Source organism: Astatotilapia calliptera, chromosome 3 (genome assembly GCF_900246225.1).
Source record: "Astatotilapia calliptera chromosome 3, fAstCal1.2, whole genome shotgun sequence".
Classification (NCBI taxonomy): domain Eukaryota; kingdom Metazoa; phylum Chordata; class Actinopteri; order Cichliformes; family Cichlidae; genus Astatotilapia; species Astatotilapia calliptera.
Window position 1 is genome coordinate 6,013,759 of NC_039304.1, and position 23,824 is coordinate 6,037,582.

The 23,824-nt window shown below is 40.9% G+C and overlaps 1 protein-coding gene across 3 annotated transcripts; it reads left to right on the forward strand.

Moving 5' to 3' along the window:
- The first annotated feature begins 1,453 nt into the window (after positions 1–1,453).
- On the forward strand, positions 1,454–23,551 carry gal3st4 (galactose-3-O-sulfotransferase 4). Of its 3 annotated transcripts, XM_026160683.1 has the most exons (5): positions 1,454–1,580; positions 3,562–3,818; positions 13,556–13,672; positions 18,735–19,035; positions 19,796–23,551. In XM_026160683.1, the coding sequence occupies exons 2-5, from the start codon at positions 3,802–3,804 to the stop codon at positions 20,876–20,878; spliced, it is 1,518 nt and encodes a 505-aa protein (XP_026016468.1). In that variant the 5' UTR covers positions 1,454–1,580; positions 3,562–3,801; the 3' UTR covers positions 20,879–23,551. The 3 variants fall into 3 exon arrangements, with proteins under 3 accessions (XP_026016468.1, XP_026016461.1, XP_026016475.1); XM_026160676.1 differs by lacking the exons at positions 1,454–1,580; positions 3,562–3,818 and adding an exon at positions 7,753–10,011; XM_026160690.1 differs by lacking the exons at positions 1,454–1,580; positions 3,562–3,818 and adding an exon at positions 18,489–18,590 and having other exon boundaries at positions 13,638–13,672.
- Positions 23,552–23,824: the final 273 nt, after the last annotated feature.

The following is a 23,824-nucleotide window of genomic DNA, read 5'->3' on the forward strand; positions in this document are numbered from 1 at the left end:
AGCCTACGGAGCCCATGTTGTGCTCGTATAACGATGCATGTGACAAATAAATAATTTTGGATCTTGAATTTAGTTTCTGGTTTTCTTTAATGAGTTTTAGATCTTGGGTTTTGTTATTGTGCCTCCTTTGTGCTCCATGTGTCACGTCTAGTCAAGTTTTCATGTCTGTTCTCATGGTTTCCTTTTTAATTTTGCGTGTCTGTCTCACAGATGCAGGCTCCCCCCACCTACGAGCCTGCATTTGGGCCGTTTCATGACAGCTGCTGGTCACGGACAATGACTCCCACCCTCTCCGTAACACACTGAAGAGCGATTTCTTCAACCTTGCAGTCTGAGGGAATGACACAGGAGGTTGTTCCTACCGCCCTCTATCAAACTAATGCATCTACTTGGGTCAGACCCACACACTGAACCAGACACTCTGTCACTTTTTGTACGCCACAAAGTATATTTGTGCACCTGTGCACTCACACCTGTAATATCCCAGAAACATTAGTGTTAATACTTTAATATTTATGTTTATATCTCTATTTCTACACTTTATATGATTGCTTGGTGTCTGTTGTACGTTTCATTGATTCTGATTCTGAAATAGTCAACGATTTGATCTAGCTAAAAATTAAGCCATGTACGAAAAACAAATGCTTTATTCAAATTGGAAAGACAGCAGCAATGTGGAGAATTCAGTCAGCAATTTGAAATAGTGCAGTATATGCAGATTCTGTTTCCTGTAAGCTGTCAAGAGTCTTTTATCTAACTTAAACTTGTGATGTTACTATTCTAAAACGAATTCAAAGCTCTGAATTTCTAAAATAACAATCACAACCCATTAAACGTTCACAAGATGACCACAAGATGTCTCTGCAGCACGTGCCGTGGACAGCGCAAAAAGCAAAGAAACACAAAGCAGGACAGACAAATGCGTCTGGAATGAAAGTGCGAGAACAGAGATGCTGTTGTTAAAGGTGAAACATGACTATCAACATACTTTAGCTGCAGTATAGTTTGTAACCAGTGTGACATAAACTAACTAACAACGCGCAGTGAATGGTAGCTACACAAAAGCCTGTTTCATCACGTATTTGACCCCGGGATCTATTTTTTCTCCATGTTTCATTTTTTAATTGTGGTGAACTTCACGTAGCTGCCTGATGCGCATTCTGCTCATCAGTGGACTGAATTGTCTTTGGGTCATCAGTAATAAAGCGCCTTCAGGCGACTGTGGTTGTGATTTGGCGCTATATAAATAAAATAAACTTGAATTGAATCAGTATAATTCAGGGTTGTATATTATAATAAACGTGTTGAGACATTTTCCAGCTCACATGTATTCATTACTGTTTCCCCCAATACCGAATTTAAAACTTTTTTATTCAGGAGCTAAAGTTAAAAACGGGAAAGTGGGTAAGTGACGTGTCCGTGATGGTGTTTGTGTGGCGCAGAGGAACCACATGACACGGTAACTTCAGAGGTCTTTCTCAGCCGTCTGCTGAGCCAACAGGAGCAGTGCAACAAGGACGCCCTTTGTTTTCTTCACTAACCGGACACCGCTATACGAGGAAGACCTGCTGAACCGCACCGTGAGTGTATTTTGCTTTTAAAACATCCAAACAGCGACGTTGTAAACTGCGCAACATCAGGGTGTTAACCTGGAGGTGGCAATAAAACGAGGCAGTCTGATTTCCCTTTAATGAAACATAAAACTTGAATCTGAAGTTAAGACAAAATTATTAGAGAGAAAGATTTGTGACAGGTTTATTACAGCTTCACAGCAGTGAAGCATTAACCTGCCTCACGCCTGTACCTTCTTACTAAAGGTGTAAAAGGTGGCACTGAATCATGGAGCATTCTTAGTTTTTCACAGGAAAAGTCATTTTACAAAAGCATAAACGGTGCAGTTTGGTGCACATGATGTCACATTGATTCAGGGATGTAACACTGATGTTGTAAAACGATTCCCTTCATAAGGCTTTATAAAACTTATAAAAGCTTTATAAAAATAAACTGACACAGTTTGTTTTCTCTTTTTTCTGATAATGTAATGATGAGTATTACTGTACTTGTCGTCATTATTAGAAAACCATGCTGGGACAAAACATTAACGCAACCACTAAGCACACTGTTACTTATTCTAAACACAGTGACTTCATCAGTTCCTCTTTGCAGCTGTTTTTGTGTTTAATAGAACAAAAGCAGATATCGCAGTGCATGTTTTCTTGTGCTCGTTTTTGTTACGACTCTCTGAACTGGGCCATGTAGATTAAAGTGGAGTAGACTCTGGTCAGGAGCAGCAGGTGTTGTGCTCCTTAACAAAGGCACCAGTGAACTGATAAGAGGCTTTGCTTCTAAATTTAGAACCAGGACGGCTTCCTGTCCCCACAGTGTGAGCAGTGGTGAGTTTCTGCAAAGTTAACTTGTTTTTTAATTGGGAATTAATTACATTTAAACTCCTAAATAAATACACACTTTTAGATTCTGGATTTGCTTTTCGGATTTGGGGAATTTCATTGCCCTGCGACAGACTGGCGACCTGTCCAGGGTGTACCCTGCCTCTCACCCTAAGACAGCTGGGATAGGCTCCAGCACCCATGACCCTGAAAAAGGATAAGCGGAAGAGAATGGTTGGATCGATGGGAACTTCATCTAGTTTTTCAACTATGTGTCCATCCTGAAGTCTTGGGAAAATGGAGTGTGTGTAAATGAATGCAAACAAATCCCCAAATACACACTGTCATGGTCCTCGGTCAGTTGTTTTCAGTGTTTTGGACTGTTTTGGTTATTTATCAAGGGATGGTTTTTTATAATGTTTAGGTTATTTCCTGTATTGGTTCTCTTTGTGAACTTAATCCAGTTATTTGTTCCAAATTCTTCCCTCAGCGTTTCTCCCTCTTGTGTGAAGTCTGTTGTATTAGGTCACACATCACTTCCTGTTTTATAGAGAGCAGCATAAACACAGTTGAGCAGATTGTGTGAATCTTCGTTGTAACTGCATTTTGCGTTTCATTGTTTATAACACAGTTGCTGCAGGAGGAAGAACATGGAACGCTATATTAGATATTAACTGATAAAAGTGTGATTAGCGGTCTGTGATGTATGGAGGACAAGAGTTACACAGCAAGTACATCAAAGAAAATTAGATGTATTTTATTTTATATGCAAAATGAGAGGAGGCTGAAGGAATATAAATGTGCCTTTAAGAAACATTTTAAGAAATATAAGGAACAACTCTTCTGAACACTGTGCAAAGGGGTCTCGGGATTAGGACTGCAGATTGATTCAGAGGCTCAAATTATGGTCATAAATATTTTGTACTTGTAAATCAGACTGTCTAGTTGTGAAGTGAGTTTTGTAACCTTGTAAATCAAAATATCTAAAATGTGTGCCTAAAAAAGATTTGTATTTGTAAAAGATAATTAAACAAGTTACAAGTTGTTTGGTTAATGTCTGTTTACGGATAGAAGGCAAAAAAATATGTGTGAAGCTTCCTGTTCAAGTTCCCTCGCATGCGTGTGAGTTTCAACTTGCACATACAAATTTTGACAAGATTTTTCTTCCTTTCAGCTGATTGGTCGATGTCAAGTTGTCAGGCGTCACACTGTAGAGAGAGGGCGAGTGGACCCAAATGCAGGACTCGCAGGCAGATTGAAGGTGTGGATGGTATTTATTAGTGAGGCTGGACGGACAGAAGCTATCTGAAACTGAAAGACTGGCTGACTGAAGTAGACCTGGAAACACACTTGTGGATTAGACGATGATAAGACGAGGAACTGAGAGAAACTGAGGGTTTAAATACACCGGCTCATGATGGCAAGAAACAGGTGAGTACACACAGCTGGACTAAAGCTAACTAATGACACAGGAAGTGGAACATACACACAGTCCGAGGCTAACACAATAAAACAGGAAATGTGAAAACTAAACAGTGATAAGGTCCAATACGGAAAACACTGATAAGAACCCTGGCGCTTTACTTAACTTCAGGTCCTGGAAGGGTAATACATTTTAAAGATGGAGGATGGCGACAGCCATTCTGTTCATGCAAACATCGTTGGGTCTGCCGTGATATGTTTGACATGGGACTTTTGCTCCTGAACCTCTGCGCACAGCGTCTGGAGACCGGGGCTGTACGAAGTCACTTTCATCTTTACGCAGGACTGTAAGCTGTTGTCTGTGAGGCGTGAGCGGTTTTTGTTTTTAACATAGTTCATGGTGGAGAAAAGCTGCTCAAATACGTATGAGGATCTGAAGATCGACAATCCACAAATTAGGCATTGTCACAGTTTGCCAGGGCAAGCCGTGGGGATGTGGGGATTTTATTTTTTTCAAGATATTTCAAGATCACGATAATCTTCCAATTTAGAACTACAAGTTAAAAAAAAAAACTAACATAAATAAAATACACTTCAGCTAAATACTTTTACAATTTATTTCCCCAAACCACGGAGCCGCAGTATAAAGACTAAAGAGCCGCATGTGGCTCCGGAGCCGCAGGTTGCCGACCCCTGGTTTAGTTGAACAAAAAACAAAATCATTGTCCAGATATATCTTTTTGAATATCACGTTTGGTTACTACACTGTGTAATTTTTCGAGGTGCACATTAGAAAAGTTGCTCCCATTAAACGTGATATTCCAAAATATATATCTGTGTGGATTCTGGAGACAAGGCAATCTACAAGTAGTCCTTGGTGTGTTGTATAAAGACGAGCAGTACTTAATCCAACCAGGAGTTTGTCGACCCAGGGCAGTGAATAAGCATCAAATAATCCACAGAGAACCATATAGACCCATCTTTCTCATCTCTTCCCTTAACCAAGTGCTTTTAGCCTTCTTCATGCTTTCAGGTGGCTAATGTGATATACCTAATGTGTATGTGTTAGTCCCTGTAGGGAAATTACTCCTCTGCATTTAACCCATTCACCCAGTGAAGCAGTGGGCAGCCACCAGTGCAGCACCCAGGCAGCAGTGTGTAGGGACGGTACCTGGCTCAGGGGTACCTCAGGGTAGCCGTTCAGTGGATTGAAACCCCTGACCTTCCGATCATGGGGCAACCACTACCTTTGTGACAGAGAGACAGAGAGAGATAACAGGCAGGAAAGCATGAGAAGATTCAGGGACAATAACAGCCCCTGTCTTTATGTTGGATGTTTTTAAATGTATTCCACTACAGATTAATTCAATTCAACTTTATTCATACAATGCCAAATTTACAACAACAGTCACCTCAAGGTGCTTTATATTGTACAGTATACCCTATAATAATAGATACAGAGAAAACCCCAACAATCATATGACCCCCTATGAGCAGCACTTTGGCGACAGTGGGAAGGAAAAACTCCCTTTTAACAGGAAGAAACCTCCGGCAGAACCAGGCTCAGGGAGGGGCGGGGCCATCTGCTGTGATTGGTTGGGGTGAGAGAAGGAAGACAGGATAAAGACATGCTGTGGAAGAGAGACAGAGGTTGATAACTCTCCATAGCTGGACTGGCCATCGGCCCACCGCCTGGTGTCAATGCTTTTTTGTTGTCTTTCTTCCCTTAACGGTACAAACAATGAACGGTGGTGGATTGGCCAGATGCTGGCAGATGTGTAAAAATAAGTCAGTTGTTTGGTGGTGGCTATGGCGGAGCTTCCACAGAGGCAACAGGTGGATGAGGGAAAGGGGAGGCAGGAGGAGCAGAGACCCGAGGTAGCAGCGGCCGGAGTGTCAGGTGAACTGAACTTCAGGTAAGAAGTTATGACCTGCAGTCTATCTGGGTCAGATATAAACCAAGTTTAGGTGGAGTTTATTTTCATTATGCTGACTTTTTACAGTCAGTTACAATAACCCGTACTGCGTACTAGCTAGCATGACGGAGTTTATACAGCTGGGTGGGTGCTATGATGTTACTGATAGTGAACTTTATTCATAAGGTTAGTTAGTAGAGTTGCCAACCGTCCTGTAAAAAACGGAATCGTCTCGTATTCAGAGAAAATATTACGCGTTTCGTGTTGAGCTGAAAAGGAACACAGTTTGTCCCGGACTTCAGCTACAATGAAAAAAAAAAACACACAAAGCTGGAGTCATTCTGTCGTTACGCTGCACAGCTGTTTCTTCTTCTCTCATTCTCTCCCCCTCCCTCTCCTGTTGCTACTTCAATCATGAAACTGATCAATGATCAGCTGATCGGCTTTTCTCTCTTGTTTGTTTATCTCTGACTTTGCGCCAGAAAGAGGAAACCAGCGGATGTCGCGCTAAACAACAGCAGCACGTTTAAGCTTGATCAGCTGTTGTTAGAATTTATTTAATATTACTTTCTAGTACAGCTGATGTTTGCTGGAGCCACAGCTGTAAAGCTGCTGGTCATGATATCGGTTTGGATATGTGGTGAGAGGGAAACATGAGGATGAAACCAGGAGATGTCCTTACTGAATCATCAGAGCTGAACAGGTGATGGAGAAACAGGTTTACCTTTTAGTTAACATGAATGAGTTGAAGGGAAGCTATGAACTGTTTCTGAGAGACAAATAACACCAGCATCCTTTTTTATGTAGCTGACAGCTGGTAACTGTGCAGGGGCGGGTCTAGCAAAGTGTTGCCAGGGGGCCAGGTAGGGCATTAACAGGGAGAGGGGGGCACAAAGACATACTTTCTTATTCTCATTTAAAATATCTAGTTTTTATTAATTAATTATCTAAATCTTACAACCAACGTTTTTATCTGACGTAAAATGTATAGAAATCATACATATACCAACAAGACTGTACATCACTGTCACAACAGGGTTTGTTTTCATTCAAAGTCTTTATGGCTTTAATACCTGGTGGGTCGGTCTGTAGTAAAAATGCCCGATTTTCTGTCCCAGTCCAGCCCTGCAGGTTATACTGGCAGTGTCACCATGCCAGCTGACTGTATTTCATCATCAGCCAGTGTTGTTCTTTATCAATATTACCAAAGTTTACCATAAGGCAGCAGAGAAAGTATTTACTTGCTTTCAGGTTCTATTCAAATGTTAGTCTTTTCAGTTGTTTCTCCACTTTTTTCCTGTTTCAAAATAAATCACCAGTTTGTGAGAAGATTATCTTCTTTTTTTAACAGGCAGAGAAAGTTTTACATTGGAACTGGCTAATTTGTCAATTGTTTGTTACAAATGTTCGTATTTTAATATTCAAAAATGTTTTTGCCCAAAACATATGTGCACTACATGTCAGTAAAAATACTATGCAACTATTGATGTCCTTGAATGCTGAATAAACACTGACTGATTGTATCTCTTGTACTTTATCAACGCAGTATCTAAAAACTTTGCACCGTAGTGGTTAAAATCTCATTCTAATAAGAGTTAAAAGCGCATTCGGTTATTAGGTTTACAGGGTTATTGAATTATGGTTAAGGGTTGGTGGAATTGTTTTTAACATTATCTGCCAATTACATCTGCCACCCTTCTCCAAATCTGTGCCCCTACCTGGCCCCCCCAACAAAAATTAGACACGCCACTGATTTCAGGGTCCCATCATAATTTCTTCAGAAGTAAGTACTGTATATGATGCCAGTATTTCCCCACATTTTCTAGATTCTGCACCAGTACTGTGTGTAAAATGGCATCAAAAAGTTCATTAAGTTTTATTCTTTCCCACCTGTCTTTCTGTCTCCTTTCACTTTTTAAAGGTTGCCATGTTAGAAAAAACATTTTGCGCCGTCATGGTGTTTATTGATGTGGTAAATGAATAGTTTATGAAAATATCACCAAACCTGTCATTTATTACTTTTAATATTCAGTAATGGCAGTGAGACCAAATCAGGAAAGTGTGACAGTGATTAGTGGAATTTTGTGTCAAAAGGTATTAGATCTTTTTCAACATTAAGCCCCAAATTGTAGACTAAGGTAGCTTTTACTGATTCCTACAGGGAAAATAACTTTATGCTGACCTTAAGATTAGGTGTAGTGGGCAGCCACCAGCTATAAGATTGCTTATTCTCTCAGGGAAACCTCCAAGAAGTTATGATGAGGTATATCCCAGACATTTGAGGACTGTTGTGATGAAACGTTTCTGAAAACACTGAATCAACTTTCTGGGATTTTCTTACCAGAGCATGGATCAGGATGATACATTTTACACATTCGTCCCAATGTTTCTTCAACCCTATATTTTTAGTTTTAGCAACAGCCTGTTAAATGCACAGCTGCACTCTGAACATTACACAACAGGAATAAAAACAACTTTTAGTTGAGTCGCGGTCTCCTATTAAGAAGGCAGATTTAGAAGATAAAAATTCTGATATATATTTACTGATAACAGTCTGTCTGAGGTTCTGTACAGTTAGTTTGCATTATTGGTAATGCTCTTCACCACATTGCAGACTTTATTCAATTCAATCACCAAACCACATAAACAGTTGCTTTAAGGCACATTTGATTGTACGGTTAAGTGCCAGCAGAAACAGGCTTCTACAGAAGAGCAGGCTCTGCCTCCCATTACTACGTCTACCTGGGAACCACAAGTAAGCCAGCAGTCTTAGAGCAAAGTACTCTAAAGAGGAGATACAGTACAATGAGTTCTTGAAGATGAGATGGGTCCTTTTAGGGACATCATAAACTTTTACTTCTTTTGATAAACTTTTGATGGATGGAATGTACTGCAGTCACACAAATCCTAACCGTGGAGGAAAGGAGTTCCACTAGATCACAGCAGGTTAATACGAGAAAATAAGATGTATTGTGTGCACACTGCTGAGAAAGAGAATCTGAGTTGTGGTTGTTTTTGTAGTTTTACATGAAAATCCCAGAATTATTGAAGAGCAATACGCGGGGCTCGCCTATAAGCTTGAGTGCAAAGTTTTACTGAGACACGGTTTTGGCACAGCTTTGCAACATCCACATCACCATCTATCTCCTGTCTTTAAGCAACAAACAAACAAAAAGATGTAGCTATCACAACAGCAGCAGGCATAAGACATGATTTTTGGGGCTTTAGATATTATGCAATTTGCAATAAACTGTGTGGCACAGATTTTGTAGTGACTCATTTAAATATTCTCCTCTTTACAAATACATGTCACAAGGCCATGTATTTTTACTCCCCCTTGCGTTAGTAAATCTGGCCTAATTTTTCCGTTTTCGTCAAATTTCCAACCTTTGTAATAAAGGTCCAAATACTGCCGAGATTAGATTAAAGGAGTAGAACGTGCACTTAGTAGTTTAAATATGGCGGATATCCGGCATCACACTGATAATGAGACAAGCGCAGGGTCTTTCGGATTTTCAGAGCATTTTCCTAACTCCTTATCAGTTCTCTTACCACCTTTCCTGGACTTGGATTTGTTTCCCTGGAGGTCAAGGAAAAGCGATGGGAACGAATCTTTCTTTTTCTGCGGATGCCTTTCTAACAGCGTCACCGTGTGACGTCACATATGGCGAACCCCCTTCGCCAAGCTGACGTCAATAAAACAAACCGAAGCGGAATAACGCACTTAATAAAAGCACGGTGTGCGACAGCAAGAGCAGCCGGATACAACGCGGAGCCACTTTTACAGGCGACATGTCAAATTCAAACCTGTAGACTGAGTATGTGTATAGTTCATCGGACGGGGTACAGTGAGTTTTATGAACGGACCCAGACCCCCCGACCCACTGCTCGGCACCCACGTCGACTAACGCTAATACCCTTCACGGCTTGTTCACGGTCCAGACACATGAATGCTTTTATTTTGATGTTTACCGGAAGTACGCCACATCCTCTGTTCTTTTCTTGACTCTACTGTATTCTCATTATCAGCACAATAGGCAGGAAGGTTTACAGCTGGAAGAAAGAAAATTTCGTTTTACGTCCTCGGAACTAGACGGGCTTTCAGCCCAACAGGGACGTATTCCGGCCCGTGTCCCTCCGCGGGGCTGATCCGGGTCCACGGCCCGAGCAGTGGATCTGCCGCAGCTGAAGCCTCCGAGATGCTCCGAGCTCTCTGCAGCTGCACAATAACAGCGTCACCGATACCGGCCTGGGGACACAGCTATGATTTTCAGACGGAGAGCCAGGTAACTTGAAATAGCTAGCAATAGATGTGAGAATGGAACAAGTGGGCACAGAACAAGATGCTGATAGCAAAACCATAACGGGTTTATTAGGATGGAGAGACTGTGGTGTACAATGGGCGGCGCTAGGCTGCGATTTTGCAGACATGGGCGAAGGTGTGGGTGTAGGGATTCTTCACACGCCAAGTCTTAACATGGTCACAAGTTCGGGAACCATATACATATATACAGCCTCTCCCTCCAACTCCGCTTGGGCATTTCAGACTTGTAATATGTGGTGAACAGGGTGGTGGCTGCTGCCCTAATATTAATCTCACATTGGTCTGCAGAAGTGACAATCAGACGGAGAGGCAGTGTGATCAGATCTGATCAAAGTGAACAGTGAAATGCACAAATCTATTTAGAGGAAGTGTGATTTCAGCTGTCATATGACATACCACACTGTAACGTGCCTGACTGCAATGTTATGAATCCGTCTGGGTTTAAATGTCAAATAATCATAGAGAACTAGTCCATCACATATTAGGAGAGTGTCAGAAGATTATTCTAGTCATCAACGTCTCCAAGTCCACTGAAGAAGTTTTTCCCCAAACTTTTCCAGTGTCCCATTAGCCAGTAACGTAACTGGGTCGATTGAAATAGTAATATACATCAGTATAAGACATTTTTAACTGTAGAGGTTTTTTTAAATTAATTTTTTAGGGTTAAATAAAAAAAATAAAGTTAATAAAGATGTTTTTACAAAATTGTAATAGAAGCATAAATTCTATGCACGTATTAACAGTACAAAGCTAATGTGGCAAAGTCGACAAAGTTGCCTTTATCCTCTGAAAACAATATTGCTGTAATAGTGCGAATGGTCTCTTTCTTTTTCTGTTCGCCCAGCTAGATGGAACGAGGCATCACTGTTAAGTTGGATAGATATGAATATGAGCCTGGTTCTGCCGGAGGTTTCTTCCTGTTAAAGGGAGTTTTTCCTTCCCACTGTCGCCAGCACAGTGCTTGCTCATAGGTATCATATGATTGTTTTAGTAGTGTCTACCTTACAATATAAAGCGCCTTGAGGGGACAGTTGTTGTGATTTGGTGCTATAAAAATAAAATTGAATTGATGTGAATCATATGTTATGGTCTTTACACTGAGCCCCTCTCAGCTTTAAAGACCCGTGGGAGGCTTTGATAAGTGTATCAGCTCTTTATCAGTATGATAAAAACCAAAAGTGAGGAAATACGCTTCCTTTCAACAGAGTTGCAAGGTTGTTTTGGCAATATGTAGCAGCTTATTACCAATAAGCATTTTACTAAAATGCATTAGGTTAAATTAGGTTTAATATACGTGCAATTGTATGACATAACAGCCACTTCCTGTGAGTGTTCCTTTGTTATCAAACACAAAAAGACCATGCCAGTTGTGTTCACGCTCTGATGACACCTGTGTGTGATTCCAAACCAATGAACACACATCTATCACAAATCCTGTTACATTGATCTGTTCCAGTGTGATTGTGTGACAGCAATCAATGTCACTGAAAAACAGACTGTCTGAAAGTACTATTTCATTTGACAGCTCACTACAGGCTCTTTTACATAGAACTTGTTACATATGCATGAATATGTTAAAAAAAAGACTTTTATTGATGTATATTTTTATCCCTTTTCTAGTGGTGTTGGGTTTTTATTTAAATGCTTGATAATGGAAAGTATTGTCACACTTACTGTTTAAGATGGGCAAACCCTTTTAATAATTAGTAGTGCCAACTATGGAAACACCATAGACATCAATAGACATTAGGGCTGCCACGATTAGTCGACCAGTCACGATTACGTCGACTATCAAAATCGTCGACGACTGATTTAATATTCGACGCGTCATTTGAAGCTTTGTAAGATCCCAAAAGACGCAGGAATAAGTAGCAGGATTTAAGAGTGTAATAACGGACTGAAACAGAAGATGGCAGCACTGCATGTTCAAGGATGCCAGCTGCCGTTAAACCCCGAAGAAGAAGAAGAAGCTGTGTCCAGTATCGTAGCTGTGTACAAATTCAGGGGCTGCATCCTTCGCAGGCCACATTTGTTGGCCGATTACGTTACAGCGACGTGACAAATGTCTAAATTCGAAGACTCAGAAAAATGTGTCCTCCTTCTCCCCAGATTTGAAGGATGGGTGTATCCTTCGTGGACCAACCTTTCCCAGAATTCATAGCACAACTCAGCCAATTCCAGTTTCCAACAATGGCAGCAGCTACTTAGTTTTAATATTACTCTTATTATTTCTGGGTCACAAAATAAACCTTTAACACATTTTCAGGCGATACTGTAGCTGTGTAAACTTCAAATATCTGCTCAGTTTATCAAGACACCACATATTTGCAAAAGCGCTCCGACGTTTTCGGAGACGTTTGGCTGAGGTTAAAGTTACAGTTACAGACATTAATACATACATGTTTACAATGAACAGATACACATTTGAACACATTTTTAAAAATCTTTATTACATATACACCCCATTATTTTAGGTTTCACAATTACCTCATAATTTGTTCTACCATTACTACACAAATATGTATCATAGAATAGAGTGTTGTAAGAAAATGCCACACCCATACATATAAACCCACAGGAAAAATCAAGACACTGGTATCAGAGGCAGACTGGTACACGGATACTAACTAAAACACAGCATAAACAGGGAGGACCCCCCCGTCCCCCCTTAGGAATTTTTGGGGAATGAATTCATTGGAGATGGTGCAGCACGGTACAAAAATTTCAAGGTGTCAAGAGTTTCACTCTCCAGTGGACTAACTCGAGAAGAGAGGCGGTTGCCATGGTAAAGTAGAGAGGAGTCGTCTTTCTTCTCATTACAGAGACAAGCCCCCTGCACAAAGTGTAAGGGGAAACATGAGCCAGACACCAGAACAAAGACCAGTAGGGAGGCCAGGTTTAAACTGTGACCCCTCCCCAACTTTTTCAAACCAATCACATTCATGCCTTGTTTGTGCCACATTATAAAAAACTCTGTTCAATGGCGAGTGGTAGCCTTTCCTAGCCAAGGAAAAGTCCATGGTGCTATGTAAAATTAACTTGAACCTTTAACTGATTAGTATTTAAATTTTGGTTAAAAGTATGCTTTGAGTTTATTCATCTTCTGTTATAAGAATGAACCGGACATCAGTATCTAAGGAATCTAAGGAATACAAGATCTATTTTCAGACTGGTTTCCTTCCCGAAGATACTTCAGTCGTTTTTGTTTTATGACTCATCCAGCTGTCCCCGTCTCTTCATGCCTTTTCTCCTCTTCAAACCCTATCCTGTCACTTTAATGACATTATCTTACTGTGTTTGATTCTTCCATCCATCCATCCATCCATCCATCCATCCATCCATCCATCCATCCATCCATCCATCCATCCATCCATCCATCCATCCGTATTACTCTCTTTCCACACACTTTTCCCCTTCTTTTTCTGTATCTTCCTCTTCCACTGACTGCTTTGGGCTCACAACTATGTGCATCATTCCATTCATCCATCCTTCTCTCCTCCTCACAGGATGTTGCGATCGCTGGTTTGTGGTCGGCTGGGTCCAGTTTGGATGTGGAAAGCGCTGCTATTCTTTGTGGCCATTGCTTTTGCCACCCAGCTGCTGGGAATCATCTTCAACAAGAGGTATGGTTTTGCTTTTTCAATTTGAACTGCATTGGATTTTTACATTTTTGCGTCAGATTTAGTTTTCTTTCTCTCTGTTATGAGGAAATTATGTTGGCAGTTCATGGACAACTGTGGGCTGCCCGTGTTCCTATAGAGTGGGTTTTTGTCACATGGTAACAGTGTCACAAATATGTGGTAGAGCTGGTACAACCATTGGATGTCCTTTTTTCGTCCATCTGTGAAGAAAAGTGAAGTTGTACAGACCGAAAGTGAAACAGAGATCACTGGTTTGTGGTCATAAACAGCTCTCTCTACGTTTCATACTAACTCAGCATAAACGAGTGTGTAATGTCTTTGTACTTGTCTCATTCCTGGTCAACTATTATCGCGCTAGTACCTGTTGACTTGTCAACCAGTTGGCATTAACTAACATACAGCATCATCCATGTCGAGCAACATACAGTTGGTATTGTGGAGGACTACAGCATGGGAGTACATTTGCAGTGGTTGAAAACCCCCTCGCTGTAAGCTCTACATAGGCAAATACATGCTCAACAGTATTGCATATAGCAATATATATACTATAATACAGTAATAGTAAAATAACAGCCACACCGCTAGATGCTGCTCTGGGTTCATTACATGCAAAGCGAGATATTTCAAGCCTTTATTTGTTATAATTTTGATGATTATGGCTTACAGCTTATGAAAACTTCAAATTCAAAAGCTCAGCAAATTTGAATATTTTGAAAAAGTTCAATATCGTAGGTTCAAAGTGTCACGCTCTCATCAGCTAATTAATCCAAAACACCTGCAAAGAGCCTTTAAATGGTCTCTCAGTCTGGTTCATGGGGAAGACTACTGACCTGACAGTTGTGCAGAAAACCATCACTACAGCCTCCATAAAGAGGGAACACCTCAAAAGGTAATTGCAAAAGAGGTTGGATGTTCTCAAAGTGCTGCATCAAAGCACATTAATAGAAAGTTCTGTGGAAGAAAACGGTGCACAAGCAGCAGGGATGACCTCAGCCTGGACAGGATTGTTAGGAAAAGGCCGTTCAACAGTGTGAGAGACCTTCACAAGGAGTGACTGAGGCTGGAGTTAGTGCAACACACAGACGGATCCTGGAGTTGAGCTTCAAATGCTCTATTCCTCATGTCAAGCTGATCCTGAACAACAAACAGAATCACCTGGCTAAAGAATAAAAGAACTGCTCTGTTAATCTGTGGCACAAAGTCCAGTTTCTGGTGGGAGCAAATTTTGCATCTCATTTGGAAACCAAGGTCCTAAAGTCTGGAGGAAGAATGGCGAGCAGTGTTGGTCAAGTTAGTTGAAAAAGTAATTAGTTACTAATTACTGATTACTTTTCCAAGAAAGCAATCCTGTTACTTTACTGATTACTTATTTTCAAAAGTAATTAGTTACTTAGTTACATTTTAAAACCATGATAAACAACCTGAATATGTAATAGAGCAACAGACCTTTCAGCCCAGTTCTACTTTTTCTGCATAATCCATCATATAAAATGTAATCAAATGAAAAACTTGTTTTGTTAGTTTTAATCTTTTTAACTTCATGCATGAAGCAAAAATTAAATAATATGCGACATTCTCTGACTGGAAGAATGTTTAACATTTAAATCTATTTTCTGCATATTCCAGCACATAAAATAAAATAATGTTTTGTGTTTTCACTCTTTCAAATAGATGCGAGTAAAACACAGCAGAAAATAAATAAAATCAAAGACTCAGCAGCTCTTAAATCTATTGTCACCTGTTTAGCAGGAGTGGGGCGGGTGGAGGTTTGCCCACAGTGGTCCTGTCAGTGGGAGGATCCGGGGGTTTCTCTGTGAACGTCACATTCCCGTGGCAGCGTGCTCGCTGCTCGCTCAGAGTTGAAGTTTAATGTTTCGGTGTAGAAAGAAGTTTTCTTTCCGCGCAGAGTGTGCAGCAAACGCTGATGTTTTTGTCACTTTTTACAGAATCAAACTCAAAGTAATGTGATTACTTTCACGCTTTAAACGCTGCATGGTCGTCCATTATTGATCTGCAAACATCTGTTGCTGCCACGGACGTCGCACGGGCTTACGTCATTGTCATGAGACACTCTCAGAAACAAAGTCATGACGGTTTAGTAAAACCTTGTTCAATGACCATGGGATAATTGTGCTTGATTGGCCAGCAAACTCACGTGACCTGAACGGGCTTTGCCAAGAGAAAGATGAGACACATGAGACCAAACAATGCAGAAGAGCCGAAGGCTGCTATTGAAGCATCCTGGTCTTCTATAACACGTCACTGCTGACGTGCCACGCCGCACTGAGGCAGTAATTCATGCAAAAGGGGCCCGAGACAAGTACTGAGTACTTATGTATGATTATACTATCCAGGGTTTTCATAAGTGTAAGCCATGATCATCATAATTATAACAAGTAAAGTCTTGAAATATCTCGCTCTGCATGTAATGAGTCTACATTAGTTTCACCTTTTAAGTAGAATTACTGAAAATTTTTTTGCACTATATTCTAATATTTCGAGTTTCACATGTACATGGTGAGACCCAGGGGAAAAAAATATTTTGATTTTGATTTTTTTCAGATAAATCAAGTGTTGGGATGGTAAAATAAATACATTACAAAAACAAAATTATTTTTAACTAATTTTATTTAAATTTTACAACATGTGCACTACAGTGCACAAGGGGAGTTCATTGATCACGAATGTGAAACTAACAACATTCAAGAGCTATTTAAGAAAATTAAAAGCTCCACTGAAATTTTTGTAAGCAGGATATTAAACCTTATTTATATAACAATATCATAAAAATGTAGATCAGGGACCAACTTAGAAGTCACTGACACTTCACTAGCTGTAAGCCATTGGTTCAGGAACAAGTGATTGTACTGGGCTTTCTATTTCACAAAAATCAATTCATTTATGATATCTGAGGAAGTACTGTGATTTTTTTATTTGGAGACACAAAGGAACGTTTGGCACTTCCCACATCTCACATATGTTTTACTGTTGCACCCAACCATTCTACAACTGAAATGCCTTGGACTGTTAACCATCTCAGGCAAGTGGAGGGAACCATATTTTGCTGCACTCTCATCTGATTGGGGCCTCCTTTTCTTGATTTTTGGAGAGAACTCTTCATTACTGGTATTATTCAGGTCTTGTTCACATGTTTGTCCCTGGTTTCTCAGCCAAGAGGAGCTTGAACTCCAGATACTGGGAGTTCTTTTCGCACATTGAGATCATTGATAACTTTTAGCAACGACGTGATCGTGTAGAAACAATCAGGTGTCATGGATTCAGCTATAAATGCGACTCTTATTTTTTACTATACTGGAAATCATTCCTGCATTTTACCCATATTTTATTTTTAACTCAAATCAAAATTCCAGTTTCTCCTACATGTTGGTTTTGGACCAGATAGGACGACAGATTTCAGGTGGCCCTGTGTTTTTCTCTATCACATCTGCCACTGCATCTCGATAATCTTTGTGTGGCTCCTCCTGGCTTCTCACCCTCTCCTATCTGGCTCACATGACTCTCATCTTCTGAAGAATCTATGTTTGAATCTCGCTCAATTATTCTGTTGAGAATTCTCTCTGCCTTTGTCAAAGAGTTGTCTACTAGGAAAAAGTGAAATAAATATAAGTATAAAGTCCCGACGTGCACTAGAGTACACATTAATAGATTAGTCATGTTCTCTGTGAAACTAAATAAGCTTAATTTTTAAAAACCCCTCAAATTATTTACTAGATGTTTATTTTTGAAAATTAAAAAACATTTTAAATGTAAATATCAAGTTTACCTTTCTTTCTTCCATAAAATATGCTGGTAGGCATGCCAACCATTTTGAAAAGGTGGGTAAAAGACAATTGGCAAGGCCACACCCCCACACATGTGATATCATTTTAAAGGTACTGTTGTCCTCTCTAAGAAACATCAGGACTTAGAAGAGTGGCAAGTAGACTATAAGAGCTACAAGCAAAAACTAAATGTGTACTACAGTGCACAAAAATGAATTACTGGGTCTCAGGAGGATAACAAGCCTCCACACTGCGCCCCCTGGTGGATACACAAGATATTACCACCGGTTTTCCTAAATGCTGCTTTTGGGACGTTACCACCCATGGTTGCATCGTCCAGGTGAGGGTATCATTACAGCCACCCATCAGCTGGCAATTGGTCAGAAATCCGTCACGCGCCCACCCACGGTCCTGTCAGGGATGAGACAGCCGTTTTTAAAGTGGCTGTATCTGTAAGCCTAGTCTTCAAAGTAGAGATACTGTCTGTCTCCTGAACCCTGGTTCCACAGAACAGGGCCCTGAATTTTGTTAAATACTGTTGTCCTTGCTGTCCCACTATTACCCAACCATTAAGCCACAGCTGCAGGACAAATGCTACCCAATCACATGCTTCTCATTCAGTTTGCTATTAATGATGAAGAAATGATTGCTGCTGCTTTCTTGGAGTATTTGTGCCTGTGTGAAATGAAATCCCCGTGCTACCACAGTATAGCTTTGAACATTTTGGCTGTGATGTGTCTGTGTTTATGTAACATCTGCTTAGAAGGAAACCATCCAGACAGGAATAAAACTCAGTTATAAAATCAGTTCACAGCAACTAATAAATTCAAAGCTCATACGTTTATACTTCTTTAAGACATTTTAACTTTGCATGAAGTAAGGAGTTAGGTTCAAAGTGTACTCAGCAACTGAACTGTTTCTGTTTGTTGTCCTTTCTTGAATCACCTTGTTGTTGAATTGTGCTATACAAATAAACTTGCCTTGCCTTGCCTTTCTTTTACATTTCCTGTGAACAGCCACATCAGTTCTATCGGTTGAGACAGTGTGATGCTGCTAAGCTGTTTGGTTTAAACATGATTTCTGATGTGGGGTGAAAACCTACTGATTTTGTAGTACAAGTAAGACCAAGAATTGATTTGCATTGATTGTAGAAATGTCAATACTATCATATGGTGAGTAGATTTGAGTTGTGGTAAAATCCCAGAGATGTTCTGAACAATAATTATTTACAGTTTGCTCCTCTCTTCCCACTCGTCCAACAGCAGTGCCCAACCAGCTGCTCACTCCATCTTTTCATCCCCTGATGCCCAGGGGCCGTCTCTGGGCTCCTGTCAGCCCCACACTCACATCATGTTCCTCAAGACACACAAGACAGCAAGCAGCACAGTGCTCAACATGCTGTACCGCTTTGGAGAGGAACGCAACCTTCGCTTTGCCCTTCCACTGGGCTACCAGCTGGGGTACCCACTACCCTTCAATGCTCACAGAGTCAAAGGTTATCGAGGTCCCCGAGCCACGGAGTTTCACATCATGGGCAATCACATGAGGTTTAATAAGCCAGAGGTAAGTCGTTCACACGAAGAGAATGGTGGGTAAAATAGAAGGCTGACAGTAATGACTGAAAATGGTTTGATAATCATACAGCCATCTGTATAATCCTCCACTGTTCAAATTTCCAACATGGCTGGACATTTTAAAGAGACTCATTTTATAGTTTATATATAGAAAATGAAAGTGTACAAACTCATATACAGATGTGACATCAGTAGCCTCAGCCATATAATAAAAATTGGCAGAAGATAATCAACAACAACTAATGAACAAAATACACAAAAATAATACACAGAGGTCGTTTTGTGGGCTAAAGTGATGTTCATTTAGAAATTTGCTCAAATTGGACTAAAAACACTACAGACACTAAACTCCATGCTTAGTCTGACTTAACCTAACCGCCTGTATGACTGTAGGAGGACTGCCAGCCCATCCAAACCTTCAGACTCTTAGGAAACTGAACCCTTCAACCAGCACTAGAAGGTCCCAGTGGGATTGGTTAGCCTAACTCTGCCGGGCTGTGCATTAGCACTATTTGTCATTCTGGCTAATCACCAGACTGCTAGTGTAAATACCTGTAAATACCCGTGTCAGCAAGCCAAACCCTCTGTCCAGATTGAGCATGCTCAGCGGTAGAATGACATCAGAGGAGCTTCTGTTGGTTTCATAATTAAAACAATGGATAGTTGAACCGTTGCTGATGTCAGAGACAATACGTGATGCTACTGCAGTAGTATCGTTATTTGTAACTGTTTCAATTTTTGTCTTCCAGGTGGAGAAAGTGATGCCTGCAGACACATTCTACTTTTCTATCATCAGGGATCCTGTCGCGCTGGCGGAGTCCTCTTTTGCTTATTACAAAGAAGTAGCTCCTGCCTTTCGGAAGGCAAAAGGGCTGGGCGACTTTGTCGACGACCCAAATAAATACTATGACCCTCGTCTTCGCAACAACCACTATGCCCGCAACCTGCTGTGGTTTGATTTTGGCATGGACAATAATGCTAATTTCTCAGTGGAATTAGCTCAGCATGGTGAGGCCATGATCCGCCAGACATTCAGACTGATTCTTGTGTCCGAGTACTTTGACCAGTCTATGATCCTGCTGAGACATGCCCTCTGCTGGCCACTGGATGCTGTAGTCTCATTTAGCCTTAACGCTCGGCAGCAAAAGCCCAGCAGCAACAGCGTAATGAGCGGAAGCTGGGTCGGCAAAGCTGCCGTAGCGGCTGGCGTCGGTGCTAGAGCTGGACGCTCACAAGGCAAGATGTTGCCCAATCTGTCGCTAACGGATCATCAGCGGGAGAAGCTACGCCAGTGGAACGCCTTAGATTGGTACCTATACAAAGCCTTCAACCGCACGTTCTGGGAGGATATCGACAAGTTTGGTCGTGCCCAGATGGAGCAAGAAGTAGCTCTTCTCAGGATGCGGCGGGAAATCCTGGGCCGGGTTTGTCTGAAGGATGGTGGAAAGCCCGTAGAAGCGTACCGGATACGAGACAAAAATATCCGACCCTTTCAGAGCGGAGTAGTAAAGATTCTTGGATACGAGCTCCAGCCGGGTCTCGACAATGCTACCAGGACGGCCTGTCTGAGGATGATTAGGCCCGAGATCCAATACAAAGATTTGCTGGATAGTAAACAGTTCCCACGGGCTGTCCAACCCCAGCTGGGACAGCAGGGACAGGGACTGCTAGCAGCTGGTGGTGCTTTTGTAAGACATGATTCATCTAGGACAGGAGAGAAAATGATGATGAGAGAAGCTGAGATGGAAAGAGAAAGAGACTGGGATGGAAGCCGTATAATGAAGAGTAACCAGACTTTAAAAGGAGTGCGAGAAAAAGAAAGATTGAGATAGTTTAAGGTGAGTTACATGTTACCTTTGATTTGTGAGGGGAAACGGACCAGAGACGCCTGAGCCAAATTTAGTTTACATGTGAGAAAGAAACAAGCTTCTCTGCAGCACTTCCAGTTTTCTTTCTTTTCCTGAACACACTCTCTGGTTTGGTATGTTTTCATCTTTGGCAATTACTCCCAGTGACAGTCTATTTTATTATTGGAACTGCATTTTCTTATTGTGTTGATGCTTAAATTAAATGAAAGTTACAAGCTGTCCCAAGGTTACAGAGGAGGGGTACACCGCTCGGGTCTTGTGGCTGATCCGACACAGGCGGGAGTTTGTGAAAATAAAAACATGAAGACAGTCTCGCTGGACAGAGCACTGCAGAAAACCAAGACATTTTAGGTTTGTTGTTGCATTAACAGCTGTTATTGATTTCATCAGACAAATGATCGCTTCCTTGCTCAAATCTTTTTTTGTATTTTAACATACAGACTGTTTTTTACATAAGCTTGCCTTTAAACGCGGCTCAGAGACAGCAAATCTGATCTATAGGAGAAGTCCGCAGATAGCAGCTGTGGTGGTGCAGGTACATCTTCCAGATGAATTTTTAAAAATTCACTTTTAGGCAGGATTTTAAATGTTTTGATTTACATCAGGTTTGTGTAATGATTTTTTTCCCAGTGAAATTAAGGTAGTGCTTCAAAATAAGTGCCTGTGGGCGTGTCTCCTGAAACACCACAGGCTTGTTTGTGCTGTCGAGTGGTGAGTCTGGACTCTAAAAGCTATTTCTGGATTATGAGTTTCAGTTTTCTGCCACAGTTTGTTTACATTTAGGAAAATACATCTTTTAGCTTTAGACTAAGATTGCTATATTGTTTCAGATCCACACTTTCAGCAACATTAACCACGTCTGCACCTGTCGGGCAGAAAGCTTATGGCTCGCTGTTGTTTCCAGTGACTCCCAGCAGTCCCAGTTTCATTTTGTCATTGACCTGCTCTTCCATACTGAGGTCCAAAGCTACATTGGGCAAGTGCAGGGCCAGCATGCTTACCTTTCCCTCCTTTCTGAGGACGTGCCTGTGGAAGGAAAGTAGAGTCACAGACCATATTAGGAGTTTTAGCAGGTAAAGTGCTAAAGCTAGACGACTGTTTCAGTTGTGTTCTTCACCAACTGCTGTCCGTACAATCTAACACAGGCTGAAAACAACGTTTCTTTGATTGCATAAGAAGTGTCACAGAGTGGGTTCACTGACAGTGTTGGCCCTGCCTTAGTGAGGGTCATCCCTGCATGCGAGGTAGCACAGGTGACAGACAGCGTCAGACGTGACTGCATGCATATACAGGAAATATGCATGCGCCACTTTGTTTTTAAATGAACCTCCTTACAACAGGTTGTTTCCTAGATCGTACATGTTCGTTCATTGTTGAAAGTATTGAATTTATTGCCCAGTGTCAAACATTCGATCGTCTTGTTCTCCGTCCAGAGTCGGCCACCCTACACAGCGCACATCTGGTCACCTCAGCAGTGGCCCGTAAGGGAGATTCAGGCATACTGTGTTTGAGTGGCTACCTCCTCTGATGAAAGGATATTATTCATCTCTTACAGTCAGTGTGTTTAAAGAGAGTCAATACTGAACAACGTCTTAAAATCAAAGGGACATAAGGTGTTTATTTCCCTTCACTCAGGAAACCAGTGATTTATTTTAGTTTACTCTAAAACTGACTTTCTCTTCATTCATAAATAAGCCATCATTAACAGTGAAACTCTTGCTTCAGGAGTGTCATAGTCCTGTCTGGGGTCTCAACAACATTGTTTCAGTCGCGCTAATTAAAATGTGCTCGATGTCACATCCAGAAAGGTCTCTGGAGGTCAAGCCTACGCAGACGTTTGGAATGACAGAAGCTGCTTCTATGTCACAGCAGCGTAACTGAAGTAAATGGTTTCCTTTCCCGTGGTTTTCCTGGTTTCCAAGTCACGTCGTGTTGACTTCACTGAAAGAGACCTTTCTGTCTTTTGCACCTGCCAGCTTTCGTTTAGATTTCGAAGAATATCGCTTCCTATTCTGCTTGTTCGTGTTTTACACCCGTAACAGCTGAACATTCAAAAAATTACACAATATGGATTTTTTTTATCATAGAGTGCTACTACATGCTGTAACATAAGTGTCCCTTATATTTTGGTTATTAGATAACTGTGACTATTATATCCAGGTACATTTTGTCACTCTCTGAAGGTTAGTGGTGATAAGTCATATTTACACACAGCATACATGTCGGTACTCAATCGCTGACGAATGCCAATCAATTCTTGCCAACATGGACGACAAACAGTTAATACGCTGAAAACTCCATCATAATGTTTTTGTGCTTTTCGAGCGCCCTTCTATAGGATACCACAGTCGTGTCATGTAATCAGCACAGTGCAATAAAGAAATAAAAAGACTTTATTAATGCTGAGGAAATTTCTTTATTACACACTTAATTCCAATATAAATATGGAAGATGGCAAACAAGTTGAAAAATGTAAACAAGTAAAAATAAAATGAGGTGAAACATTTTCACATAAATAAATAACAAAGTTAAACCTGTTTCTTAAATTCAGGACAGTAACTGTGTTGTCACCTCTGTCTGCTCATACTTTTTATTGGTGTTTAAACATGTGTGTGTGTGTTTTCTTCCTTTTAATTACACTCCATTAAAAACAGCTTCTGGTACTAGAAGGTACCAGAAAGTCAAACTTTGCTTCCCGATCTAGGATAAAGCTTTATTTGAATTTTCGCAAATACTGTAATGTGACTCATTTTGTAGCTCGTTTTCAGTATTAAAGTTCCATGTTGTACATAGTGGACAAGAGCGGTACAGGTCAGAGTAAGAATCAGTGGTAGGTGGTGTGATTTACCTTCTGTCATGCCCACTTCGCCAACGATCTCTATTCAGCCACTCCCACAGCCCTGACAGGAC

Bases quoted from the DNA above. Each gene is read 5' to 3' on its own strand.
- gal3st4 (XM_026160676.1), top strand. From the start codon at position 9,989: ATGATTTTCAGACGGAGAGCCAG. The intron at 13,673-18,734 runs GTATGGTTTTGC...CTCGTCCAACAG, and splicing joins GGAATCATCTTCAACAAGAG to CAGTGCCCAACCAGCTGCTC. The intron at 19,036-19,795 runs GTAAGTCGTTCA...TTTGTCTTCCAG, and splicing joins TGAGGTTTAATAAGCCAGAG to GTGGAGAAAGTGATGCCTGC.